Here is a 19,898-nt window from a genome sequence, read left to right as displayed (position 1 = left end):
AGGCGTTAGGTAACTGGGACAGGAATTCATACTAAAAAAAATGAATTACAATTAGGTGAACAAACGTGGACAAGCACAGAATCAACCACAGAAAAAGAGCATTGTAAAGCAGATAAAGAATTGTGGGTTAGATCATTTTACCAGCTTTATTAACGTGCATCAAATTTACCTTGACATGTTCCATATGTATCACTTTACACCCTCATGATTGCATAATAAGTTAAATAATCATAAGAAGCATATATACATCCATATCAGTGTGTACACTGTGCAGCTGATTAGTAGCTACAGGTACATTACTAGAAGCACTAGATATCGTCCACTAGGGATGCAACAGTATCATATAATGGGCTCCTGTCTTGAAACATTAGTAGTATTCTACTGCTCCTTTGTAATCTCCTTTTTTCTGCATATCTGTATCACTGCAAAGATGCACCATTGTTCTTTTCCTTCTATTTTTGTACCAGCTGTACAATATCAGCTTGCTCCTCATTTAGTTACAGGCTACCGAGTGATTCTATGAAGTATCCAATGGAAGATCGCTTGTATTTTAATTGGTTTAGTTATAAATATCAAGCGGTGTATAAATATGGATTATGGATGTATGAATGCTCCTTGTATTCATTTAACACATTATGCAGCTATGGATGCTTTTGATATACAACTGCTTGTGTATTTGTAACTGTTGTGAAACAGAATAACATTTGCACAATATTGGGTGTGCCAGACTATCTTTGTTAACTGTATGTTGAATATTCTGGAAAGGGTTTTTGTTTGAGCATTTTTTATATATTGTACATATTTCCATTCTCTTTCTCTACAGTAGGATGGGAACGTGTATACAAAATGCATATGCTGGTTAGACTGCTGCTAGTGTATTAAGAACTCTTGACTTATGCCCTGTACACACCGGGGGACCTCTGTATGCGATCCCTTGGGTGACAGAGCACTGCTAACACTGTACAGATGCATCATCAGCCTCCTGGCTAGCAACACATCTGTTACTATTCTGAGCAGAGGGAAAATGAGTGGCGCACAATGGAGCGGTTTCCCGCAGGTGGGGGAGGAGGGAGAACAATGCGATCGGGCGGTGCTCCTGCCTCAGGAATCGCTTTCAGGATCAGAAGTGGCAACCACAGAAATCTGTGGAAAAATGGCATATGGATGTTTGAAAAATCCAGTTTTCCTCTTAGTTGCACTGAAGAAAACACGATTATTTACTATTAACGTGGCAAATGCTATCTGGTGATCTATGAAGTGTGGATCAGCTGATTGCCTCTTCATAGATATGGCAATCACCAACTACCAATAATTATTATGAAAAGTAGCAATCGTGAGGAACAGGTGAACCCTTATCAAAGTGCCCTGAATTTATGCTGATCGTCATTTATAACTATATCAATCTACAGCTCTCCAGAAAAGGGTGTCATTATTTCTGCAAATCACATCTTTAATAAAATAATACAACGGCTCACTACAAAAATTATCCCTAGACTGTGGTAGATTGTACGTCCCAGAAACTGACAGATACATGAAGTAACCAATATTCTCCACTTTACTTTGGAAAAAATGTTGACAATATATACGGTAAATGTATAACTATTGTGCTATATGGGTATGAGGGATATCTCTTACCTTGGCGTTGCTGGGATTCCTCTATTTCGGGCACGCTCACTTTCACCCATTTTGTCCATCCATGTGCCACAGTTTAATCTGTTTCCTCCAAACACAAAGCCTGTCACTGGGTCCACTCCAGCACTGATGTTAAAGCCTACAAACCCATACCAGAAAGCATTTAGAAAATGGCAGTAAAATAGACTGGTACAGACTTAAAGCAAAGGAAAGCAACCCAGGAGAATAAAAGTTAGATACTCAACTATGGAGAGGGAAGGCTCTGGATCCATTATAGCCTTCTCAGTCCTCTCTCCATGTGCTCAGTCCACCTCTGTCCCCCTGTTAAAGTTATTTGACCAACTTGTCGAATACACTTTCAGAAGACCTCTGAAGCTTCAGAACCACTTGTATTTCTGAGTACTTCCAAAGACAGGCGGCTCTGTACTACAAACGTACTAGTGCACACTTGCCCATGCGCAGTATGGAGCCACCTGTCTTCGTAACTACTTGAGGACATGAGTGCTGCTAAAACCTGAAGAGGACTCACTACGGTGGGGACATTCATGGGGGGGGGGGGGGGGGAACAGCACAGATAGGACCAGGAAGGCTCTTTGAGATCCAGAGCCTTCCCTCTCCATAGGTGAGTATCTAACTGTTTTTATCTAAATCACTTCATGTTTACTTTAAGATGGTTATTGGGTGAGCAAAGTATCCTTTAACAACTGGTTCACCAAAGCGGCATAGAAGTACAATGCTCAGTTTAGTTCAGAATTGGTTTCTATGGAGAGGGAAGAGAAACAGAAAAGCAGGGTACCTCCCACTAGAGAGGTGTACAATAGCAATTATCTGGGATCATTACGTAATCAGGACAGGATTGGTGCTGGAGCACTAATGAGACTAAAGGCTTGCGCATATGTGCAACTATTCCATCCAACTAACATCCAAACTTGGTCTGTTGGCCGATAGCTGGGCATGTGTATGTGTGGCAAAAGACTAGAGGAGCGACTGATAACAGGCAGTTTGCCCAATCCAATCAGCGGATAAACTCACACAACTGTTGGGCTGATACCATGCAGTTGGCCACGTGTGTACAAGCCATTTGAACAACTTGTACTTGTAAATAAGTTAGGCGTTTAGTTGGTTTGGCTGTGTGGAATGTGTTGGTCATGGCTTTGGGTTTGTTGAACGTGTGTACGAGTGAACAATGAATATAGTGAGAATGCAAGTGCCATTTTATTGCTATACTCACCTTCATCTCTCATGTTCCGGTCTATCTGTGGACCAGCATTCCTTTCTCGAAAGTGAATCCCTTGCACATGACGCTGCAGAGCCTCTTGGATGACATCATAAAGCGGCTGGTCCTGGTTATACAAAGACAAGCAATCCTGTAACCATTATGAAAATTAAGAAAACCATGATTATACATCTACACAGTGAACTAAATATTTGTGAAAGTGGTTCTGTCAGAAGAACTAATTTCTCATCACCATAAGCCATTAAAGTAACATTAGGTTAGAATCTGGTCTGGACAGATGCAGCATTTATAAACTGCTCCATAGAAATGCATGATGACAAGTTTGAATCAACTGTTTCTGTTCCCAAACCAATACCCTGCCTCAGAGAAGTAAGAACTGAAACAGACAATTAAAAGACACATAGACAGAAGAGGTTATCAAACCACCAGATTTTCCATCATCTTCTAAATATTTAAATAATTATCAGTGAAATATATTGTAGCAGCCATTTTCACTACAGCGTACAAGGAAGTTCTCAGCAGATTAGGTGATGGTAATTCTGGAAAAGGTTGCCTTGTTTCTTGGCAAACTAAAGATAAGTTACAGTGGTTTCTTGTAAACATAACTGGTGCTAAGGCTGCATATCACCGCAGCAATACCAAAGTCACTGTGTCATTAACAATATTCTCCTCAGGCCCCGAAGTTACCCAAATTCAGCTGGACTTCCTGTTGCAGCATTCGAGCTGCATTCCCTCTATGCCCCGCCCAATCTAACAATGCTAACGCCTCCTTCCACAGGGGGCTTAGCACCAATGCAAAAGCAAGGTATAGTTCACATGGGGTAGAAGTATGGACTAGAGGTTCAGTTTGATACTAGATTTTACTCTGATTTCCAAGAACTGCTAGGGTTCCAAGGAGCCCTGTTAGTGACAGTTAGGACAATCAGCAACGATCCACAAGGACTCGACCCTCTAAAGTGAATTACAGCGAAATATTTATTTTTATATAGCGGTGTTACAGCACACTAAAAAGCACAACGTTTCGGGCAGAGGCCCTTTCTCAAGTGCTCAAGTCATCTGGCAACACATTGTGAATATATAAAACTTTACTTACACACCACACCCAAACTAATTGGGGGGCGGGCACATACTTAAAGGTACATATGACCCTTAAAGGGTCAGAGAGCGGCAAAAATATATACTCATAAGAAGCACCTAAGACTAAAGTCTTCGTTGAGGCCATACGGTGACTGAGTACCCAGTTTTTCCATCCACCAGGCTTCACGTCTTAATAAAGTGGTCCTGCGATCCAGTGACAGTTAGGAACAGTGCTGAGTTAGTAATGTCATGAAGCCTTACCATCAGTTTCATCCATCTACTTTTAAAAGGGAACTTACAAAGAAAGACACATGGCCTTTCCAGCTATAGAATCCAGGACAAAGTGTTTCATCTGCAGGTCTACGTTACATAATATGAGTTACTAATTATCTCACAAAAAAATCAACACTTACCACTTGTCCAGCAGGTGTTGGGGAGGAGTCATCTTTGGGGTAAATTCTGGACACTGGACACTTGAGGATATCCGTGCCATGAGGGACAACACTGCAGTAATCCTGTATACACTGCAGCCACCACCACACAGCGTCCCGGCAGTTATACCGAGCATAGGTGCCCTGACCAAGGAGGTTGGGGATCAGCCCATGTCTCAGAGTTCCAGCAAAGGCAAGAATAATGTTCCTGGAGGTGCAAGAAATGGAATAAGCAAACAATCATACTGCTATTATTTTATTTGTCCGCTATATTTATCACAACTTCCTTTTCTATGTAAAATCAAATCCTATTTTTATGCCAAACATCTTCGAATTGTGTGTTGGATTACTGTACACCAAGGATTGCTCCTCACCTGGCTTCAGTGTGACGTCCAGTAATTAGCAGCAATCCTCTCAGCGATATGAACGTGTCTCTGCCCCAGCAACGGAAAATCCCAGCGGAGAAGTGTGGAAGACCTGGAAAAGCAATTAAAACAATTGAAGAAAGGTAGAGCAGAGCTAAAAATTAAATAAATATAAGAAGCAGCACAAATATTACTCAAGAGCCAATACAAAATAATCACAGCAAACAAAAAGTAACACATATAATATATAATAATGTCAACAGGGGATTTCTCACACATTATTATGATGGTAATTATTATAGCTGATACCTAATTTTCATTCATCACTATCATTATTATTACAGAGTAACAATAATAATATTCAGTGTGGGTTACAACACATATACACTGTGGGCAGAGTTGGAGTGGGATGTAATGCATACACCACTACTACAGTGAAGGGTGCCGTGTGTTACAGTGCACCAAAATAGGTCCTGCAGTGAAATTCAATAGCTCACTACAAAGTACTGCATGAGATGTAATGAATGCACAGGATGTGTTGCCATGTTGCAGAGTGCATAAAGCATTTAGTAAATAGTGTAGTGTGAACAGTGCCTTCATCTGATGATTCAGTAAATCTGCTGCTCTGCATTCAGTGCTAGATTTGTGCAATATATTAAAAAGGAACCGTAATGACATATAGTAGAATGCAGTGAATTATTCAGGAAACCCACTTTTGCACTAAAAATCCTGGTTTCAGTATCAGAAACATTTCCTATAGCTGTATATTACTGTATATTGGTATGTAGCCCCGCCCTCCCAGTGAGGCCTGGACTAAGTTGTTTATAACGCGGAATTCCCCATCCCCGATCATTCTGGGAGACCAGGCTGTACAGCGCATGCACAGCCATGTGCATGGTCCCACGCATGCAAGTACCGGCATGCACACAGTGCCCTCCCCCACAAGCACAGCTTGTGGCCACTGCCACGGTCCCACACACGCTCACTAAGGCCAGGTGGCACACACGGACACAGGTGGACACAGAAACCAGCGATTTTATTACGTAAGATGTCATAAAAACATAAGCCATTTTATTCATGAAGTCATTTTTACTACAGTTGCTGTTTAAGTGCCACAATAATAATTATTTTATTTTTAGTTTATTTCAACCAGAAGTTTGCTTCTTTTTGTGTCTCTTATGAATTATGTCCTCGGACACAACAAGAGGGTAGAGGAAACCTCTCAGAAAGGAAAGGGACATCACTCCTAAGGGCCTCATTTATTACTACTTGTCCATCCTTAGTTACTGTCTTCTATTACACAGCTATTGTATGCACTCATTTTCCAGGCTTAATTTGAATGCCAGTCCATCCTTTATTCACCCAGGGAAATGGTGGTCCCACCCCTTATCAGTCCTGTATTACAAAAGTTCTCAAATAAAGGCTCAGTTGTCTGACTGAAATAGTCCAGCATGTTTACACAGTGGAATACTTGCCAGCAGCTAATGAAGGACAGCACTGCTCCTTCTCTTGTGTGATGTGATTGATACGATATGGCACATCTTGCAGAGAAGGGGACAAAACTGGCAGAGTAGGAAATCGGCCAACTCCACACATCTGCACTGATCCCAGAGCCAAGTGCTTCACAAAAGTGGATCCATTCTGTACAAAGCTGTAGAAAGGAAAGAAACAAGATAGCTTCGGATAAATGTGTGATGAACAGCTGTGCACTCTTCAAGGAGCAGAAAAAGGCTGCTCTAATGGTGACAACATGAATGATGCCTTTGAATATAGTATTTCTTGTGTCACCCTTAAGCTTCAATTATATCAGTACTGCTTGGATTCTCTCTGGGAATACGTTTTGGATCCTAGCCCAATACTTAGTCCTGTCCAGCGCCTCTGGAAATATACCTGACCTAACGGATTACAGCAATATCAAGGAGAGAATGTATGTATGTGAAGGATGCCCCAATAACACGTGCAGCCAAATCCCCCTCTCCTTCCTAACAAGTGCAGCCAGCACCCCCCCTCCCCTCCCCCCCATGTGTAGAGAAGCACCGAGAAGCAGCTTGACCTACTCCAGTGCCATCTCAACCACACTCTTTGCAGCAAACCGATCAAGAAACCGGTTTGAAAAAAAAAATTAACCATTATCTTTGTTAATACAAAAAATATTCAAAATATTCAGTACAAACATTCATAAAATTGAATCATGTATGTCTTTCTATAGGGGCCACAATTTTGCAAAAATGCAAATAAAAGTTCATATGTGATGTGCTGCAATTAATTGTAGGTGACAATGCCAACTTTTTTCGAATTAATGACTCTTCATCAGGCCCACAAGAACAGCAATAATAATACAGCAGCGCATAGTATTTATATAAAAAAACACCTCCAAATTCAAATAGATAGGTCAATCAATTCTGAGATCCCAACAAATAGAGGATAACCATTCAGGTAGTCACTAGTGAAAACGGGACCTTTTAAACCCAGGGAAACATGTCAAATTTTGTCTACAAATAATTATTTGGGATCTTAGATTCGTATTTTTGCAATTCTTTGGCTCCTGTAGAAAGATCTCAATCTTTTTTATGATTTTTTGTACTGAGTACCTTTTGAGTTAATAAAGAGATTGGTTAAGAGTTTTTCCAAATGGATTTCTTGATTGCTATTTAAATGGATATCCTTTGGTTGTACAGAAGATTGTAAACAGTGTGGTAAAACACTACTAAGGATATTATAATTACGGTACTCCCAATGTTTAGCATTTACTCTTCACAGCAGTCAGCAGCCACCATCTGTATTGTTACATTGCCTCCTATGGCTCCTTATGGTTACTGAATGTCACGTGACTCACAGTAACAATAAGGAGCCATATATGTGCTGTATTGGCACAGCGAGCGGCTGCTGACTGTGGTGAACAGTGGAACTGATGTTGCGCAGGAGCAGTTAAAGCTCCTACTCTGCATCACACTGTTGTGTAAGGGGTGGGTGGGTTCACACTAGGGAAAGCTAGGGTGCCTAGGAGAAAAAGTGGGCTTCCCAGTAACTGAAGGGGGCTGCTTCCCTGCTATTTACATTACTCATGCCCGATAGGGATGATTCATGAGATGCAAAAATGTCACAGTTTATGCAAATTTTTATGCAAATATATGCAGCTTAAAAATGGACCAATCAAGTCCCACACAGGTTTAAATTGTTTGGTCCATTGTGAAGCTGCATATATTTGCATAAAAGTTTACATACATTTGCAATAACTCAGAAATATTTGCAAATCGTTGATCATTCCTAATGCCTGATTACTTTTTGACTGATAAACTGACAACATTTATTGAAGGGTGATCGGTTGGCCATGTTGAGGGTGATATGTGTATGGCCAATACAGAGAAGAGTGAGGTTATCAAATATCTGTGTATTGTGCTGTAAGTTTTGCAGTAATATACACATATGCTTGTATATGTTTTTAATTGTGTTGTTTGTTTTGAAATTACTTTAGTAGTTGTATACCTAGACATTTGATTCCATACGGCCTCCAACAGTGTGGTGTACGCTCCAACCAAAATAGCATCAAAATAACATGGTATAAGGTAACGTGGGATCTGCTTCAAGTAGGAGAACATGGCATCAAACCATTTGCCAACCTAAAACACAACGACATCCATCTTTATTAGCACAACAGTATAGTATAATAGCACATTACACATATGCATATAACAGTGAACACTACAAGCATATGAACTTTAATATAAACCCTGGGTAGTTCACAGTACAAGTAACGAGACAAGGTAAAAAAAATTACAAAATTTTAACTATTCCCCAAATTATATAAAAAAAAAGGTTTTAATTTGTTGTTGTCCCTTTCCCTGTTGGATAAATGTACCATATTTCTGTCTGGACAGGGAAATTCACCCAGATGGGGACACAGACAGTAATAACATTTAAAAGAGGTTCTTAAACCTCTTAGTCCACAATCCGAAATGAAACAAAAAACATCTTGGAATGGGACCTTAAAGTGTACCTGAACTCATGACCTTGGCAGCTCCAGCCAGCAAGGTGAGGTAATATTGCGCACTAGTAAATTAATGCTTATTAGGTATGTAAACATGGCAGAAGTTTGCTGAAATAAAGGAATGTTTCTTTCAAGTATATATAGACCTACAGTGACTATCCAAATCAGATAGAAAAGAAAGGTGGAAACCGCTCACCACCGCTATGAATAAGGACCAGTAGGTCCGAAACATGTCAGCTGGTGATATGTGTTGACCTTTTTGGATACGTCCATAAATAAAGATATAGGATCTTAGGAGCATCGTGCGGACCTTCTTCGTTTTCAAGTATCCAAATCAGATGACAGCTTTTCACTTACCTCTGCACATGCCCCTCCTCGTGTAATGAGACGGTTACTGACGTAGTCAATCATCCAATCTCCAGACCTCAGATTATCACAGAATGGATGTCCCAGGTCATTTTTAGGCCTAACATCCACCATGACAGACATTAAACCTGTTAAAAACAAAAACACAGGGTAACTTATATGGATTGACTTTGTTGCTAGTGATGCACAGAAGTGAAAGAATGGGAGCCATGGATGAAATATTATGACCCTTTATTAGCGACAACAAGAGTTTACATCTACAGAGTCCTGAGGGAGTTATGGTGGACCAGTAAAGGCTTTTACGCTAACAATCCTTTCTTTTTTCATTTGACACCTTTCCTTACTCTGAGTTTGCCTTGTTTTAACTGTCAGTAAAATGGGATTGTGTTTTTGTTGTGAAACATAGATGGCTGGGACTACTGAAGAGTTTAACCTTGTCAACTTTTCAATAATTGTTATCTGGAACATCTAACGTGGTAATATATCTCTAACAGCACTATAAGTGATGCTGATGGAAACACGCACTCAAGATTTTACAGTGATGTATCCACAGATGAACTTTCCCCAGCAAACACCTGGTCAAGAAAATTACAACGTGTGCACCTAGCTTAAGGCTTTGGTCAAACTTTTTAAAACTTTTGTTTATGCGTTTTCAAGTGCATTTTCTAACACGTAATATCCACTTAAAAGTAGGCAGCCAATCAAAATAATTAGATATGAAAATATGTACATTGTCTGTAAAAATGCAGCATGCTGTGTTTTCTATACCAAAACAGGTAGTGTGAAACTGAGTTTGGACCTCTAGCTTGATTACGAACGATATGCTTTCAATTCTCAAAAAACAGTGGAAAAAAAGAAAGAAAGCTATAAAGAGAGATAACTCATTTGAAAAGACACTTAAAAGGAATATCTGAGGTAAAAAAAAAATGTTCTACTTACCCGGGGATTCCTCCAGCCCCTGGCAGCCAATATGTGGTGCCTGTGCAGAATGCTCCAGACCACGTTAGCGCGATCATGAACGTGGCGGTTGCACGGCTGTGCAGGCGCAGCCTATACCGACCTGGCGAGGTTGGCATCCCCAACGGTGGGGACCCTGGTTGAAAGCGGAGCTGGGGCGAGGGACATATCGACTGCCAGGGGCTGGAGGAAGCCCCGGGTAAGTAGTACTTTTTTTTACCTCGGGTCTTCCCTTTAACCACTTAAGCCTGAAGGGTTGTTTATTTTTTGCATCTGAGCAACTTTGACCTCCCATTCATTTTCCAATAACTTTTTCACTACTCATCACAATTAATTGGTCTATATCTTGTTTTTTCCGGCACCAATTAGGCTTTCTTTGGGTGATACATTTTGCTAAGAATTATTTTATTCTAAATCCACTTTAACAAGAATATTAAGAAATAAATGGAAAAAAATCATTATTTCTCAGTTTTTGGCCATTATAGTTTGAAATGAATACATGCTACCGTAATTAAAACCCATGTATTTTATTTGCCCATTTGTCCCGCTTATTACACCATTTAAATTATGTTCCTATCACAATGTATGGCGCCGATATTTTATTTGGAAATAAAGGTGCATTTTTTCAATTTGCGTCCATCACTATTTACAAGCCCATAATTAAAAAAATTATATTAATATACTCCTTTGACATGCATATTTAAAAAGTTCATACCCTTAAGTAACTATTTACGTTTTTTTTTATTGTCTTTTTTTTTTTTTGCATAAAAAATTGTATGTGGGTAATATTTGGTGTGGGAGGTTAACAGCTAATTTTAAATGGAAAAAAAGTATTTATTAAAAAATGGATGTGTGTGTAGCTTTACTATTTGGTCACGAGATGGCCACAGTGAAAAAGTCCTGGAAGCGTGATCGTACGCTTCCAGGAAGAAGAATGAAGACAGGGAACTTTTTGTAACTCAGAAAAACAGCAGCCTCTGATTAGAGCCTGCCGTTTTTTCTGCGGTGGTTTTGATCAATAAATGGGATCTATAATCCCATTCATTGATCGCTGGGCTAACGTCCGGCGGCGGGAGTGCGCACAGTCCAACTGGACGAGAATGTTCGTCCAGTTGGGCTTAAGTGGTTAAGGTGGCCATACACTAGTCAATTTTTTTACTTCGATCGATTGGATCAAAGTATCAATGTATCGAATGGATCAAAAATCAAGTTGTCATTTTGATGAAGAAAAGATTCTTATCAGCCGATATTCGATCGAATTTTTAAAATTAATCGATTGAGTATGTCGGGTTATTTAAATCGATGGAACAAGAGTTGAGAGCTTTTCATCATGTATTCAAATGACCTTTACTCGATCTGATTCATCAGGGCGCTTATTTTGTGATCGAAAATAGCCTCCAATCGATTACAGGTGGAAAAATGGAACAAAAATCGACCCTAGTGTATGGGCAAAAAATAGATTCATGTTCAATCGATTCATTCATTTTGAAACGATTCTAAGAATCAATAGGTCAATCATCCTATAATCGACCAGTGAATGGCCAGCATTAGTCACCTGTTACACATACTGATTGCTTAAAGCAGGATTAAACTAAAATAAAAATTACAGTAATATGAAAAAAGTGCCTTTAAAATATATCTACTTCATTTTAAAGGCAGCATAAAGCAGGATATCAGCCTGTCTTTTATGTTCTTTTATTCTCAGGACTGCTAAAACCTGAAACCGAAAACAAGCCACTGTGCATTCTGGGACAGGGTTTTTCTTTCAATCCCTGCAGCCTGGGAAAAGCTGAAGAGTTTAGTGGCTCCAGAGATGGAGGCAGCTGTAGATCATAAATTAGAACTCTGAAAGGAAGCTGCTGGACTCTTTGGTTGCAAGCATTGAAAAAAGCAGCTTGTTCTCGGCTTCGGGTACTAGCAGTCCTGAGAATAAAAAAAGGTAGAAGACAGGATGAAATAATGCTTTATTTAGCCTGTAAAACTGGCTTTATATATATTTTTAATGGCACTTTTTCATTGAAAGAGGAACTGTAACCAAAATAACAATAAATAAAACTGCTTTTTTTTTTTTTTTTACAATATTCATTTATAAATCATGCTGTCAGTGTTTGCCAATTGTAAAATCTTTCCTCTCCCGGATTTATATATACACAGCTATAGGAAGTGTTTCTGATACTGAAACCAGGATAATTAGCATAAAAGTGGGTTTCCTGAATTAACTGCATTCTACTATATCTCATTACAGTTCCTCTTTAACTATGATTTTTTTTTTTCTATTTTAAAGTGTACCTGAGACAAGACTAACTGTATGATGTATACTTACCTGGGGCTTCCTCCAGCTTCATGATGACTGTGGGCTCCATGTTAGTTTGGCCAGCTGTGCTCTTCTCCGCATGTGTGAACCGGCCGCACTCCCATGGATGGGAGTGTTCTGCGCCTGTGGGAGCATGACGGCTGGGGGTTGCGCGTGTGGCCAGGTCAAGCATGCGCAGAACAGTGCAGCTGGCCAAACTAACAGAGCTCAGAACGAGAGAACGGAGCGGCTGGATAGGACGGCGATGGAGCCTATGGTCCTCATGGAGTTGGAGGAAGCCCCAGGTAAGTATAATTGATGCAATTAGTCTGGTCTCACGTTTCCTTTAAGTTTAATCCCGCTATAGAGTGGGACTAAAATTTCACCCTTTTGTTTAGAAACTAACTTTCCTGGATGGATTAATAGTTTTAGTTTCATTTTCTCCTGGGAACCTTATCAAATAACTGAGCTTTGCGGCACTAAGCCCCAAAACTGAGCTCTCTAGCTGCCGATTTTTTACCTCTGGATAGACAGACAAGGCAAAAACATGTGAAGTCTAAAAATAGCTGTATCGTACTTACAGACTAAACTGAATATTACATTATTATGTAAGAACTCTGCTGCCAAATCTTTCTGAATGTGTTGGGAGTGAAGGAGATAAAGATGTTTATATACATGACATTACTATGTGTGGAGAGCAGGTTAGATAACCATATAGTCAATTAGGATTTGGGAAAGCCTTTTAATTGTGTGTTATGCCAGCTTGTAGTTCCACCAGGGTTTCTTATACAATAAAATGTAAGAAAAATAATATGAGTTTTGTTTATCTTGGAAAACTTTTTTTTTTTTTTTTTTTAGTCTTTTTCATTTGTTGAGAAACTGTTGTACAGATCAGTCAAGGATGAGAGGAAGTCAAAATTCAGGAGCAGAATTTCGTGCATCAGGGCCACTGTGTCCTCACTACCCACAGGATTACAGCACACTAACCTTGCAGGCCAGCATATTTCAAGGGTTTCCAGTTCGGGATGTTGTAACAGCCACCACCATCCTCCTGTTCCTCTGCTTCACATCGATAAAGGACCTGATTGAGGTCAGCCAAAGTCAGCTTTGCAGCAATGCTTAAGAGAAAGGGAAGGAAGAGACGGTAACATGACATTGCTGCAATGGCATTTGTAATTTACCAAACACATGAAACTCATGAAAGTGAGGAAATATTAAAAGGCTCTGTAACTACTGATAGTTGGATGCACTACTTTATTTATGTATTTATATAGCGCCGACATATTACGCAGCGTTGTACAGAGTATATTGTCTTGTCACTAACTGTCCCTCAGAGGGGCTCACAATCGAATCCCTACTATAATCATATGTCTATGTATGTCACGTATAGTGTATGTATCATAGTCTAGGGCCAATTTTAGGGGGAAGCCAATTAACTTATCTGTATGTTTTTGGGATGTGGGAGGAAACCTGAATGCCCAGAGGAAACCCACAAAGACACGGGCAGAACATACAAACTCCTTGCAGGTGTTGACCTGGCTGGGATTCTAACCAGGGACCCAGCACTGCAAGGCAAGAGCGCTAACCACTACACCACCGTGCTGCCCACTACTTTATTCAGGATACTTTATTTTACATGCATTATCCTGGTTTCAGCATCAGAAACACTTTCTGTACCTACATACAGCTGTAAATTAGTATAAAGCCCTGCCCTTCCAGTGATGTTTAGGCTAGGCTATTTAGGTATGCAGCCTTCTCCTTCTAGACCACTCTGGGATTGAAGTCCTCAGAGGTGCAAATTATTTTAAGCCGCATACACCTTATAAACAGTCCTCAAAGGCTATTTGACAGGTGGAGCTTCGATTGATAAAATCGATCTGACATGTATGGACTCCTAGTCCAGGAGCTTTGTCTAGCAGCTGGGGCATTCCTTGACCTATGACCTGGTGGTTATGTTATACTGAAGAATATAAAAAAACGGAGTGGTGATGCAGTGTGCCAGACAGGTGTTGGGGTAGCCTACATATCTCAGGAGTCTCTGAATAAAGGGGGGAGTCGATATGCAGGGCAATTTTGCACACTTCAGACAACTATACAAATGATTCTACCTTTTTAAAGACAATATTACTACTGTTTTGCATTTGTTGCAACTTGTTGGAACACAATACAAAACCTATTTGCTTTGTGTGTGATCATTACTCTTTTTCTTTGGAGTACCACCTGCAGTGGTAAGCACAATAAGGATGGTGTGTAAATTTAGTACAATACATAACGATTAATTCAAAGTAATGGGTCTAGCACAATACTCACTCTTTAAAAGGCAACTTCAAGACTGGATATGCCTGGTCATCTGGCACACTGCCCGACTTGTATTGAGGAGTAAACTGGACCAAATGATGACGAAGGATTCCCACAGATTTCTGAGCATTAGGATCCAAACTTACTCTGCAAGTATCAGAATACACAACAGTCTTAGCGAATACACTTTTACAGTAATATAATACTATTAAAGATGTACTTTTCTCTATTTGATGGTGTTTCAAATCAATAAAGTAAGGACTTTTTATGCATCCAGTTGAACAAATTACGGTATATTTTCCTTCTGATACAAAGCTATTATTATATTTTGCAAGGACAATCATACTTTTATTTGCCTCACAAGTACTGCATATCAGCATTGGGGTGAGTAGTATCAGGATCTGGAGGAGTGACAATCAAATTAAAGTGGATACGATGAACTTTTACACATTGCATAATTGTGTTCCTTTCCTATTGTTTATAGGGCATTCCTCAAGCCAAATACTTTTTTGTTTTTGTTTTAATAGTCTAATTCCCTATAAACTAAACAAGCCACGCCCACAGGTTTTCAGAGAGCCAAGGCACTTTTAGACAGTAGCAAGGGCTCATGGGAGCTCAGTCTGGGCAGGAGGAGGGGGAGGTATTACTAGCCAGAGATTTCAGAGGCAGAGGGGAGGAGGAAGGGGGATTAGGTTTTTTTTGCTCAAGATGCAGATAAGCCTGCCTCTGTGTAATGTTTACAAACAACATGGCTGCTGTCATTGTATCACAGGATTAAATAATCATATTCTATTAAAGCTGTTTGCAGCTAGATTTGCTGTGTAAACTATCCAAACTTTAGATAAGATATATAGACAAGTTACTTGTTATAGTTTGTTTTTCATCTCGGATCCGCTTTAAAGGGAAGGTCCAAGCAAAATAAAAAAAATGAGTTTCACTTACCTGGGGCTTCTACTAGCCCCATGCAGCCATCCTGTGCCCTCGTAGTCACTCACTGCTGCTACAGTCCCCCGCTGGCAGCTTGCCGACCTCGGAGGTCGGCGGGCCGCATTGCGTAAATTTTTACGCATTCCGCTAGTGCAGGAACATTAACACATACATTTTTACGCATTACTGAATCAATGCGTACATTTTTACGCATCAAACCAGTAATGCGTAAAAATGTATGTGTTAATGTTCTTGCACTAGCGGGAATGCGTAAAAATGTACGCAATGCGGTCCGCCGACCTCCGAGGTCGGCAAGCCGCCAGCGGGGGACTGGAGCAGCAGTGAGTGACTACGAGGGCACAGGATGGCTGCATGGGGCTGGTAGAAGCCCCAGGTAAGTGAAACTCATTTTTTTATTTTGCTTGGACCTTCCCTTTAAGGCTAGGTTCATTAGTTAGGGATAGGTGAAAGCATATCACCAGGTTAGGGTAAACACAGACTGGGAGATTAGCGTTTTTAAGAGTTTAAAAAGTGTTGGATAGGGTGAGGCTTAGGTGAAAGTTCAGGGTTGGAAAGCGGTTAAGGTTAAAGAGAACCTGAACTGAAAATAAAAAGTCAAAATAACCATACAGGGGTCATACTTACCTCCTGTGTAGTCTACTACTCAATCTCTTTCTCCTCTCTTGCGTCCCATTTGTGCGCTGTGATCAATGCATTTCTCCATACTCCATTTTAAAAATGGCCATTACCCCATAACAGCTTCCTGGTCAGCACACTGTTAAACTGTAATATCACCCACTTGAGCCATAGGGAAGCATGGACATTACTTTGCACATTCATTTGCAACTGACAGCTGCTGACATATAACTGACAGCAACTGGTATATTTCAGTTCTAATCAAAATATTGTCAGAACTGGAAGGGATCACTGTAAGAAGAAAATGGTGAGCCTCTGAGTGGAACTGATGGTGAGGTTAGTATGTAATATTCATTTGCAGCTACGCCATGTGTTTATTTTAAAAAGACTCGGAACAAAAATTGCATCCTGTTTTTTATCATCCTACAAGTTCCAAAAGCTATTCTAATGTGTTCTGGCTAACTGCAGCACTTTCTACTATCACAGTCTCTGTAATAAATCAATGTATCTTTCCCCTGTCAGACTTGTCGGCCTGTGTCTGGAAGGCTGCCAAGTTCTTCAGTGTTGTGGTTCTGCTATGAACTCCCCCTTCCAGGCCCCTCTATGCACACTGCCTGTGTATTATTTAGATTAGGGCAGCTTCTCTCTTCTCTCTTATCTTTTACAAGCTGGATAAATCATCCTCTGAGCTGGCTGGGCTTTCACATACTGAGGAATTACAAACAAGGGCAAAGCTGTTTGCAGGAAGAAAAGAGCAGCCTGAAACTTCAGTGCATGAGAACTGCAGGGGGAAAGAAACACACAAATGATCTCTTGAGATTCAAAAGGAAGGGTGTATACAGCCTGCTTGTGTATGGATGTATTTTTCTATGTGTGGACATACTGTACATCAACCTACTTTCTGTTTTGGTGGCCATTTTGTTTGTTTCTAAACAAACTTTTAAAAACTGTTTTTAACCACTTTTAATGCGGCGAGGAGCGGCGAAATTGTGACAGAGGGTAATAGGAGATGTCCCCTAATGCACTGGTATGTTTACTTTTGAGCGATTTTAACAATACAGATTCTCTTTAAATAGTTTTTCTCGCTTCAGGTTCCCTTCAAAGAGCTTCATTTTTACAATAATTATGTATAAATGATTTAGTCAGTGTTTGCCCATTGTAAAATATTTTAAATCCCTGATTTATATTCTGACATTTATCACATGGTGACATTTTTACTGCTGGCAGGTGATGTCGATGCTGCTTGCTGTTTTGGCAGTTGGAAACAGCTGTAAACAGCTATTTCTAACAATGCAGCAAGGTTCACAGACAGGAAACTGCCAGAAGTACCGCGGTACTCAGAGCTTCTTGTGGTAGGGGTTTCGCCACAATATCAGTCATACAGCGCCCCCTGATGGTCTGTTTGTGAAAAGGAATAGATTTCTCATGTAAAAGGGGGTATCAGCTACTGATTGGGATGAAGTTCAATTCTTGGTCGGAGTTTCTCTTTAAGCACTAGGTTTAGGTTAGAGCTATTGGGTAGATATCATTCAGGTGCTAGTGCTAGGGAATAGACAGTTAGGGAGGTTAGGAATAAGCACCAGGCAAAGGATGAAGTTAGGCTAGGTATTGGATTAATCAGGAAACTTATGGCATCCAAAACCAAAAAGAGGGTGCCAAAGATACATATGGTCAAACCGTCTCATCAGTTAAGACCCCTCAATAAGTCCCTGTACCATTTGACCAGCCCATACAAAACAATTTAAACAGAAACTGTCAACACACAAGTACAGCTGTAGTGTTTGTAGCTTTACCACACTGTCTGGAGTGTTGTTTTTTTTGTGATTTGTTTATAATATGACACTCCAGAATTCTTTAACAGCTGTAATTGTATTCTTTACTTCTGGGTACACTACCCATGTATTTGTGGCTGCAGTAATGCCTCCAAGCACCAGATAATGCAAAAGCCTCTATTATGAGGGTGGGGCTGATTTATAGTTGGGTAGGTAGGAAAATAAATCCTGGTCCCTTCACATAACTTCAAGACAGACTTTTCTCCATTGTATAGGATAATGTATATCAGGTGGGTATAGCCACACTACTGACCACTTATCATACTGCAAGCTAGCCTTGGCTCCAATATAGAAACTAGCTTATGACCATGAGGGTAGGCAGAGGGGTATATCTATGATTACAAATGAAGATGTAGTCTAGTAGCAAATGACTGCACAAATAGCTGTCAAGACCCTGCAACTTCATTTTTAAATCTAGCACTGCAGGGTGCATGGTAAGATAGCAATGAAAGCAGACCTACCCTCTGTAGGTATTGAGTCATTTCTGACACAGGATCACTTTAAGGCTGGGCATGCAGACACAAATAAAGTAGTTCAATATGAAAGTTCATATGGATTTTCAGAACCATCTGGTCTGCTTAAAAGTACATGCAAAAAGGGCGCCAGAGAAATTTGGGCACCAGAAATAGTCGCTAGTTGAATATCAGTAAAATTACTGAATAAATGGTATCATCCTGATTTAAAACTTCTTGCTTTTACTGATGGCTAACACGGTACAATACCCTACTGCTACTATTATTGGGCAGAAGTTATTCTGATAGCAAAATATTGTATATTTTACCGATATTTTATTTATACTAAACCTAACTTTATTCTAACACGAGCTCTCCCTCAACAATGCCTAAGCCTAACCAACCCCCCCGTGACGCCTAACCCCCAACTGCCACTCCCCCTAACCAATGCCTTACCGACCCCTCCACCAATGCCTAACTCTAACTGCCCCCTACCAATACCTAACTCTCACTGACCCCCCCCCCCCCCCACCTATGCCTAACGCTAACCATCAGGCATGGGTTGGGGTGGTTTCTGGAAACTAGTGAAGAGTTGTACAGGTTTAGGGTTAAGAGTTTGAAAAGGATGCTCTGGTTAATTGGCAGCCAATGAAGATATTATTAGATGACTGAACAAAAAAGAAGAAGGGCAGGAGAACATCCTAAAAAGGTGCTGTGGAAAGGGGAAGGCGACTTTTGTCAGCTGCGCAGGCTAAGGGGACACGCCTTGCTTAATATGGCAATACTTGACCAATCTCAGTGACAGTTGTCATCTGTCTGTTTTAACAATAGTATTTATGCACTGAAGAAAATAGAGGGTTATGCCCAACAAGAGCGCTTTTAGCCACACTTTGGCTAACTCAAGTCAACTAAGCAGTGCCTACATTGTGATTGCAACTTGTCAGAATTGCAAACGCGGAATATTCAGCTTTTCTGAGCAATTCAAAGTGAAGGAGTGAAGGTCCAAATTAAAGCGGTATAAAACCCTGACATAAACATGTTTTCTTCATTTTTTATGCCATACGGTTATCATATTTGCTTTTGTGCATGAGTATTATTATTCGTTTAGAAGTTACAAGTTCCCAAAGTACAATTTTTTTGCTCTGAGAGTTGCCTTTGCATTTTATTCATAACTGTTTTATTCATCTTGTAATATAAGCAGCAATGCTTTCTGGGTGTCTGACTGTGTTCAGGAGTGTCTGCACAGTCAGAGAAATATTTACTCAATTGTATCAAGTGAGGAATGTAAACACAAGATAACATTATCTCCAGTTCGAAAGGGTGTCCAGCTTTCTCTGCAGGGAACTTGTAAGTCCTGTGTTTAACTTGTTCAGTGATCTGCAAACGTGGCTCTCCAGCTGTTAAGGA

The 19,898-nt window shown here is 40.2% G+C and overlaps 1 protein-coding gene across 5 annotated transcripts in view; it reads right to left on the bottom strand.

Annotated features, from left to right (window-relative positions):
- Positions 1–19,898, bottom strand: part of AGL (amylo-alpha-1, 6-glucosidase, 4-alpha-glucanotransferase) — a 144,510-nt gene that overhangs the window by 17,691 nt on the left and 106,921 nt on the right. For all 5 annotated transcript variants that reach the window (XM_068239967.1, XM_068239968.1, XM_068239970.1 and 2 more), the window contains exons 20-28: positions 14,657–14,791; positions 13,334–13,464; positions 9,088–9,224; positions 8,229–8,362; positions 6,218–6,393; positions 4,752–4,854; positions 4,360–4,585; positions 2,864–2,975; positions 1,636–1,771 (exon numbers count right to left, since the gene is read on the bottom strand). In XM_068239967.1, the coding sequence (XP_068096068.1) occupies positions 1,636–1,771; positions 2,864–2,975; positions 4,360–4,585; positions 4,752–4,854; positions 6,218–6,393; positions 8,229–8,362; positions 9,088–9,224; positions 13,334–13,464; positions 14,657–14,791 (1,290 nt within the window). The remainder of the gene's footprint in view (positions 1–1,635; positions 1,772–2,863; positions 2,976–4,359; positions 4,586–4,751; positions 4,855–6,217; positions 6,394–8,228; positions 8,363–9,087; positions 9,225–13,333; positions 13,465–14,656; positions 14,792–19,898) is intronic.

This window comes from Hyperolius riggenbachi, chromosome 6, assembly GCF_040937935.1.
Source record: "Hyperolius riggenbachi isolate aHypRig1 chromosome 6, aHypRig1.pri, whole genome shotgun sequence".
NCBI lineage: Eukaryota > Metazoa > Chordata > Amphibia > Anura > Hyperoliidae > Hyperolius > Hyperolius riggenbachi.
This window is presented reverse-complemented; position numbering and strand designations above follow the sequence as displayed.